This window comes from Clytia hemisphaerica, unplaced genomic scaffold (genome assembly GCF_902728285.1).
Source record: "Clytia hemisphaerica strain Z4C2 unplaced genomic scaffold, Clytia hemisphaerica genome assembly, whole genome shotgun sequence".
NCBI lineage: Eukaryota > Metazoa > Cnidaria > Hydrozoa > Leptothecata > Clytiidae > Clytia > Clytia hemisphaerica.
This window is the reverse complement of record NW_027103473.1, coordinates 1-8,799: the sequence shown is the minus strand read 5'-3', so window position 1 is coordinate 8,799 and position 8,799 is coordinate 1. Positions and strand designations below refer to the sequence as shown.

Genomic DNA, 8,799 nt, shown 5'->3' with positions numbered 1-8,799 from the left:
TGTTTCCTCATACGCTCTTAATGTGCTTATAAAAAAGCATGTTATAGTGGGAGAGTTTGTGCCAGACTTCGAGTAGCCGAAAATTTCGAATAAGTGTAGGTCCAGGATGCATGTTTGAATTACACACCCCTGTATCACAGCCCCGCTAGAACTTTTTCCTCAGTGGGGAGATCTCAATGGGGATAGAAATTTTATTGTTTCAATGTTAAAAAATCCAGGGTATTTTACCACCGTGCACGAAATTTTTGCCAAATTTTCCAGGTGGGGTTGGGGTCCCAGCGGGTCTGTGACACAGGGGTGTAATTACCAGGAGTCTAATGAATAAACATGAGCGAGAGAGAAAGAATGAATAATCAGTAAGACATAATATTGTTTCTGATAATACTTTTTGATAATGTTATCTTTTGAGGGGACCATCGAGAAAACTATCTGAATAAAGCACAAAATCTAAAATGAGAAATAAAATCTACAAGTTGCACAAGAAAATCGAGATGAAATAATAACGTAAGATGAAATATAATATAGTTAACAATCAATGCTTCTACATTTGAAAACAACGATAAGAAACGTATTTTTGTCTATTTTTCTACATGAAAATCATTTTCACTCATGCAAGGCGGGCAAATAAAGTTTTTGATAACTTTATTCACGCCATTGTAACAGTAGGCATGCCACCAATCGTCGCAGCTGTCACAAGCTATCCACTGAATGCCGCGATTTTGCTTACGCATGCTGTCGATGTCACAATCTGGAGAAGAACAGGGGTCGTCGGCGTCCTCGATATACTGATCTTCTGTCTGTTTTGGTTTTCTCTTTCGTTTCTTCTTTTGTTCTGTTTTTTTTGACAGGCTGCTCAACTGGTTGATCATCCGATGGCCCAGGCTGCTCAACTGGTTGATCATCCGATGGCCCAGGCTGCTCAACTGGTTGATCATCCGATGGACCAGGCTGGTTTTCTTTTTCCTCAGATGGTGTATCGACGATATTGATGCTGATCTTTTTTGAAAAGAAATCTTTGATCTTCAGTTTCTCAGTGGCAACTTTCTTTGATTTCTTTGCCCTTGCTTGAATCTCGTCCTGTGCAGCTTTGGCGCGCTGTCTCTTGTGGCCAGATTTTTGTTTGTGTTTGTTCAGCTGATGGTAAGTAGGAAAGGACAGACCACACGTTTTATTTCCTTGGACTTTAAACTTGCATAAGAACAGGCTATCAACCTGTTTGCCACTATTTGGAAGAGCCAAGTTTTGAATGGCAACTTTCGGGTGTAGCAACCTTCTATGTCGCTGCATTTCGGTCAGGGAAGTGAAATACCAATTGGTACATTCAGAGCATCTTCCTAGATCGGTGTCGGTGTCCGGCTGGTACTTTACACCATCTTCAGACTTCACCTCCAGATATGTCTTGAAATGACCATCGTGCTCTGTCGATGGTACTGGATCGAACATCAAACCACCGATCGACTTTTCAAATTCAAAAGCGTCACAATCCTTGGGTGGGTTGTCGAAGCAAAATTTGCAGGGGTCCTTTCTAAAAAGTTGACACTTCATGAAGGAAAGTGCGTTTTTTCGTTGATCAACATGCCGACAGAAGAAAAGAAATTCTTTTCGAAGGGGTTCCAATTCTTTGCCGTCCAAATCTCTCAGTGGGGCGTTAACGAATTCTTCAACTTTGCAGTGATCGTTGTAAACACCTTCTGTCTCCACAGGGAGAGGGATAACAGCATTCCCGTCGTAGGTAAGCTTATCCCAGTAGCTTGAAAGCTCTCGAGCGGCATTTTCCAACATGGTTTTGGTTTTGGCGCTGATTTCGTCAGGTGATAACTCTGTTTGCTTATTTGGTGAGCGGTCTTCACCTGGTGAAATAAAGAAAGAATCTATAATATAACTACCCTTGTCAAAGACTGACAGATGAGACATTGAGACATTATGTGACTAAGCAAATATCCTAAGGTCGTAAGTCTTAAGTCTAGCGTTAAAACTCAGAGATAAAACTCTACCCTTCGAACCTACTTTAGAGCAATTACAAATTGATTGTGGTTTCAAAACACCCCGGTGAATTTCCTTTTCGTGCCAAGTATTTTGTCACTGATTGTAGAACTTATTTTACACTTACAACAAAAATAAAAAATTTCAAATAAAGAAAATCAACCTGGTAAGCATGCTGAAATTGTTATCGATGTCATAGCATTGCTCATTGGCGACCAAGCATGCTCAATTGGGTTAAAAGCTGAGTGACCAGCGGGGTAGGAAATGCAGCTGAGTCTCGTCAAATTAGTGTCTCGCCAAAGTCGTCCCCAATAGAATATGTTCATATAATTTGTTGGGTCCATGTCTGGTCCATTGTCGCCAATCACCTCCACAAATGATTTTCCGTGGTCAATGGCACCTTTTAGAATTGGAAGCAAGTCGTTAGCATGAGCCTGAAAAAGATGAATACAAAAATATTGAATAAATATACATACTTTATTCCTCATTAATACTGGGGTCCTTTGCCCGATCCAGATTAGTTAAAGTTTGCCCTTATCTGAATATAAAGGTTTACCTCCATGGTCAAATGGTGAAACATCCCATTCCTTATGCAGACTACCAGTGGGCCCGTTCGCTTGAATGTAACATGATCCCTCCCTAGTCGATCTTTTCGTGTCACATCAATGTTTTGATTAGTGCTTCTTACGGTACTGCTTATAAGGAGAGCATCGACATCTTGTAGCAATTTGTCCATCGTGTCATGAATCTGTACTGGTACCTGAGAAAAAAAAATTCTCTAACTGTTGAATTATTTCGAGTTTCAAAGTGATTTTGATATGAGAAAATAATTGCCATTTTGATAGCAGTATAATATCTTACATCACTATCAATTAAACAACCATCCATGTCGAATTCAGATTGAAGGTTGTTGTCATCCATTAACACGTTTGTCACGTTTGTCTAAAAATAAAAAATGTTTAGCTTTTTAGAGAAGCAAATCTTTTACCAGCAAAAAAATAATTTCTTTCAGCTATATTCCTACTTTACTAGAATCACTTTTTAGAATTGGATTTTCTACCACATCAGACAATAAACAATTTAGACCCAATATCAAAGGCAACTTTAAAAAACAAGGTGAGGTTAGGTACTTTCACATAATAGAGTATGTTAAGTTCAGAAAAAAACAATTACTAAATGTTCGTTGCTTTCGGAATTGTTATCTTGAACGCCAAATAAATCTCCATCGTTCGATAGTACCATATAACCGCAAGGAATGAGCTTGTAACCCAAGGGGAAGTCGTGATCAGGGTAAATAACATTGTCATCTTCACCGAAATATCGCCGTATCTGGTGATACCTGTCCAAAAAGATAAATACAGTTACAAACTACTTTCCAATAAATTCTATTTGGGTAGAGGTTTTACAAGTTTTCAGACCACATCACCCCAAAAGCCTTTTATCTACAATAACGAAAACGTGGAGTGGCTTAAATTAATTTGCTAGGAAATGGATCGATGAGAAAATTCAAACATTTTGCTCAAAAGTGTTAAAGATACCTAGATACAGCCAATGTACCAACGTGGATCTTATTCATTGCATCCGCGCTAATCATGCTGTAATCTTTGTTATATGTTGCGGCATGCTCGAACCTCATTCCTACCCGCGAGTGTATGAAGTGGTTGTTTTCATTTTCTGTTCGGCCACTGTTGTCCTTCTTAGGTACTTTGCAGGGAACGATACCCAAATAGCGTTTCGATGATGATCTTGATTTGTGTACCGGCACAAAAAGGTAACGAATTGTGTTGGGTGCGATGCCATGTTCAGCCAAACCAGGCACCACTTTCAACAAGTGATCCCTAATATCATTTAGTGAAACTCCACACGAACGGAAGTCATCGTCTCGTCTCTTTTCTTGGGCTTTGAAACCATTTGTTTTTATAAACTTGGTTATCTCGTCTGGTATGGTCGGAAATTTGGACACGATCGATGGTTGACCTTTCTTTTTGTGGACGGTTGCTTTTTCCAGAGGCTTTGGTACGTCTCCAGAGTTTTCCTCTTGAGTGGTATCTTTCTGCTGTGCGCTTATAATTTTATCAATCACCTCACCACAGTTTGTTTGACAAAAGTTTATTAGATACTCTTTTGTCTTTAAGATCAACACATAAAGAGGGAGTGATCGTAAGAAACAGTTTAAAATGTTTTGTTTTTTAAATCTAGAGTCCATGCTTGGAAACATATCAAATACCATTTTCGTTGGAACTACCGCAGACGATTGCAAGAGAAACGCAAGATGCAAAAGCTCTGTTTGAGTCAAGCCCAAATCTGGTCTTTTGTCAATTAATTCGTTGCATAAATCATTCAATCCTTCACCCCAAGTTCTTTCTATCCCGGCTTTAGCGAAAATCTTCAGATCGATTGTGTCATCAGCAAGTAACTTCGCTTCTCGGTCTTGAATCTGTTTTACTCTCCTGTTCAGTGAGTATTTCAAGCACTTTTCGCTTATCAAATTCTCAATTTTTAGTGCACCTTGTAAACAGATGTTCATAAGTTCTCGATGTTGCATAAGTTTCTGTTCTAAAAGTCCAAATCCTAATGATGGTTCGATTACTATCAAGGATAAGCGTGTCAAATTTGCTCCAAAGTCACATAAGGACTGCTGCAGATCTTGTATGTCGAGTTGAAGTTGGCTAATTTTATTTTTAGGTTGTCGGATTGTTGACGTTTTTACCGTGTCTAATTGTTTTGAAATACCATTGTATGATTTGGCAGTCTCGTGAATGGCTCTGATCAAAAGTTCGATATCGTTAAATGAAGAAATAGCTTTTGATAAACCAGGTGTGATATGATCAAGAAATTCGCTGATAATGCTATATCTGGGAGAGTCTGGTGCAAGATGGACTTTACGATTTGGATCAGTAGATGGTAGTTGGTTTCGATCGTTACAAAATGACTGAGAAGACTTTGGCGTTCGTGAAGTGTCTGAAGAAACAGTGGTTTTGTGGATTTGCCTTTTACTTGACTTTGCTGGGATGGCGTTTCCTGATTGTCCCGAGAGTTTATTTTTGCGTTTTTGGATTATGTCATTAACATATTGCATATTATCTTTGTTCTCGTTCCATAGTTTGTTCGCTTCTTTAATAAACTCTTCCTTAGTCAATTTACTGCTCTTGAAAAAGTAACACGCCTCAACAAATTGCTCATAAAGTGTTTTGGGTGGATGCTTATAATACGTAGTGGGCGGCGCCAACTTTCCGAAAATGGTTCGTTGACGACTCATTCTATCAATCTTATATCATTATCAGATCTATAAAATTTCATGAAACAAAACAGTTTTCAAAAACAATAGGCCATATAATTTCCTCTTGATTTACCCAACCCTTATACAGAAATAACAGTAAAAAATAGCGAGAACCTATCTCGGACAATATGTATCACTTTTTTTTTTTTTTTTTTTTTTTTTTTTTTTTTTTTTTTTTTTTTTTTTTTTTTTCTTTATTGAAACAAAAACACGTGCACACTACGAACATATTACAAAACATTACTTAAACATAAAATATAGTCCCTACCCCCGCTAGGAACTAACGTTATATCGCCAGAGGTACTAGGACTATGTAAAAATAAATAAATAAGTAGTAAAAAAGAAAAAATCTTGGAGAAGGAAGCTACAATTGTTAGGTAAAAGCCTAAATAAAGCACCGCTAAACCTTCCAGTTTCGTTAAGAAATTCAACAACAGAACAAAGAATAGATTTATTTAGATTTGAAGTCAAACTTTCATCCCCATATAATAAAAGCCGACAGAAAAAAGGAGGGTTAAGCGGGGGATGAAAAATAATGCCTAGGGTCTGAAGTTTGTCGAACAAAGATTGTCTTGCATGGGAATATATAGAGCAGTGCAGAAGAAAGTGCTGAGTGTTTTTCAACAGAGTTAGTTCGGCAACCACAGAAAGGGTCTAAAGTGTCGCGGAAGCAGCCATGTCTAAATTTATGCTCGTTGAGATGGCTGAAACCGACCCGAAGTCGATTAAGAAAGATCACTCCTTGAATGTCAGGAACATCAAAAACATGAGATTGCTTGGGTCTCAAAAATTCATAGATTGCTTTTTTTGAAAGTTTTAATTGAAGGTAGATCTCGTATATTACCTCCCAGAACATTCCACTGAGATATGCAGTACGGAAAAAAAGTGTTACGGAAACGCTCAGTTCGTATATTAAGAGGATAAATAGGATTTCTTGTTCTAAGGCCACCTGGTGCTGTAAGTCTTGCTGGCAGGTAGTTACGTAAAAATACGAAGGGGCTAAATTGTTAATAATTCCATAGAAGAATGTCATTCTTCTAGCAAAGCGCCTGTCAGCAAGACTTTCAAGACCAAGTTCTGAATATAGTTTTTCTTGAGACGTTCCACGAAAACAGCCTGTTATAGCTAAACAGGCATTATATTGAATAGATTCAAGCTTCTGCACAAAGGTAGCATTTCCCGGGCGGTCATATACGATATCACCATAATCAAGATGAGGCCTAATGAAAAAGATTTATAAATGGTTAGTAGAGATCTCCTAGGCACATGCTTGCGAAGTCGGTTAATAAGACCAATTCCTTTATTGGCCTTTTTTCTCTCTTCTCGTCTAGATGGCGATCAAAAGAAAGTTTTGAATCTAAGATTAGACCAAGATGTTTCTGGTACTCACTGGTCGCGATATTAGAATTATTAAAGGAGATTACTGGAGCATTAGGTGGAGTGAGTCTACAGGTAAAATAGACTTCAATGGCTTGCTTAGATGGGTCAGGGTTAAAAGACATCTTCCATTGATGAGCCCAGTCAGTTATCCTGGAGAGATCTCTGTTAAGTACTTCAGGCTCAAGAGTTGATCAATCACAAGAGAGAATTAAGAGAGGTATCGTCAGCAAAAAATCTTCGGTTTTGACTCAAGGTTTTTTGGAAGATCATTAATATAAATTAAGAAGAACAATGGACCAAGAATCGAGCCTTGAGGGTACCCCAGCATTGATTCGCTTCCACTCAGATGTTTTTCCATTTAACACAACTCTCTGATGCCTATCGTTAGAAAGCTGCGAATTAAGGAAACAACGGTCCAGTCACCCCATAAGATTTGAGTTTTAAAGAGTAAGCCATCGTGCCACACCCGATCGAATGCCTTTGAAATATCTAAAAAAAACACCCCCTGGTATCTAGAGAAGGGATCTTTGTCAAACCCTGTATAAATATCATGCGTTATGGATACAACTGAGAAATGCAGGAATCCCCCTCCCGAAACCAGACTGACAAGGAGAAAATAAGTTATTGTTTCCAAAATACCTGTAAAGTGTATCGTAAATACACTTTTCATATATTTTTCCAAACACAGGAAGAAGAGACACTGGTCTGTAGTTTTTGGCTATGCTCCTGTCTCCCTTTTTATAGACAGGAACCACGTTACCTTTCTTCCACTGTGATGGGAAGATGCCAGTCACTCTTATCAGCAGCAGAGAGAGATTCGTGATTTTGCTATAACTTGATCCGCTTTCTGCTGTGCGACGATGGCTCAACGGATAAAGCGCTGGCTTTCGTAACCGAAGGTTGGTGGTTCGAATCCAACTCGGTGCGATGACATATTGGACGAAAAATGATTGACAGGTACCAAAACTTAGTCAGAAATGAGAAAACAAAATCTCAGATAGTCAGTAGAAACAAATAGAGAGATAGGAACAGTAGAAAAAAAGGTATATAACATTCTGGATATTAGTATCTTATGTTTTCCTTCAAAACAATTGAACGAATGAGAAATCTTTCTTTATCAATCAATTTTTTTTCGAATATGACTATTTTTAAACGATAATAAAACACAAATCCTTTGAAAGGTAGAAAGATTCGACAAAATGAAATTCCACAGTTTTTTAACCACAAAAAAGATCATTCTATAAAAAAATATATCTTTCCACCCATTACAAATAATCAGCTCCATCTAGCCATTCCCTTTCAAACCACAACCTTACGTCTCAAAGGAAGCCAAGATGTTTCATTTCGTAATTTTTGTCGAAAAGAACGCGAGAGTTTGTTTTCATTTTTTCCCGCGTTAACAACATCCGAGGTCTGGAAATGAATTAGCGTTGAAAATCATAAGCTGAAACCACTTCCCAAGAAGAACGATAGCGAGCGGGTCAGTGAGGTGAAATAGAAGTTGATCCAGCGTTTTGGCGTGTGGTGGTTGTTGTACTATAGTAATGGAGTAAATTTAAAGTTTTATCGATTTTTGACAATTTCTTAACTTTGACGCTAAGGGGTGAGGGTGGGGGGGTTTTCGAATTAGCGTCAATTTGACGTTAGTCGTGGGAAGAATCGATATGTGAGTGACCCCTAAATAATAATATTTACTTGGGAAATCTTTGAGTGAAAAAAGAACTCAGGGCCAGGGTTCCAAAATCTTAAGAAAAGCCTTGGGCAGGCAGCCAGACCGCAGTGCGCAGAGAGGGATGACAGAATACAATGGATGATATGAGGCCACCAAGATATTTTCTGAAAAATGGAAAATATATCCCTCCCCTCCTAAATTAACAACAACATTTCTCCTTCAAAACTATCCTATCATAACTCCAAATATAATCAAACCATTTCAAAGATCAAAACACAGATTGATGAAGTCCAACCAGCAAGCCAGCAAGTGAATTCAGGAGGAATACTTCGTCTTACACTACTGAGGCTACCATTTTTGCTCTAAATATCAAAGTTTACGGAATTCAGTACGCATGCCCAGTTTTTGAAAAATGCGGGAACTCGCATTTTCAAGTGGAAAACATAAAAGACAAACCTCCAAATGTGATCGGCTATTGCTCATT

At 38.3% G+C, this 8,799-nt stretch overlaps 1 protein-coding gene across 1 annotated transcript; it reads right to left on the bottom strand.

Moving 5' to 3' along the window:
• Positions 1 to 391: 391 nt before the first annotated feature.
• Positions 392 to 3,339, bottom strand: LOC136798382 (uncharacterized). The gene is made up of 4 exons (XM_067054993.1): positions 2,845 to 3,339; positions 2,540 to 2,743; positions 2,147 to 2,417; positions 392 to 1,850 (listed from the first exon to the last, which is right to left on the bottom strand). The coding sequence occupies exons 1-4, from the start codon at positions 2,902 to 2,904 to the stop codon at positions 742 to 744; spliced, it is 1,644 nt and encodes a 547-aa protein (XP_066911094.1). The 5' UTR covers positions 2,905 to 3,339; the 3' UTR covers positions 392 to 741.
• Between the last annotated feature and the right edge of the window lie 5,460 nt (positions 3,340 to 8,799).

What these genes read in the sequence shown, in the direction of transcription:
- LOC136798382 (XM_067054993.1), bottom strand. Translation starts at nt 2,904, where the DNA reads ATGGATGACAACAACCTTCAATCTGAATTCGACATGGATGGTTGTTTA. An exon ending in GTTGTTTAATTGATAGTGAT is followed by an intron (nt 2,744 to 2,844) that starts GTAAGATATTAT and finishes TTTTTTTCTCAG; the next exon opens with GTACCAGTACAGATTCATGA. An exon ending in TTCACCATTTGACCATGGAG is followed by an intron (nt 2,418 to 2,539) that starts GTAAACCTTTAT and finishes CATCTTTTTCAG; the next exon opens with GCTCATGCTAACGACTTGCT.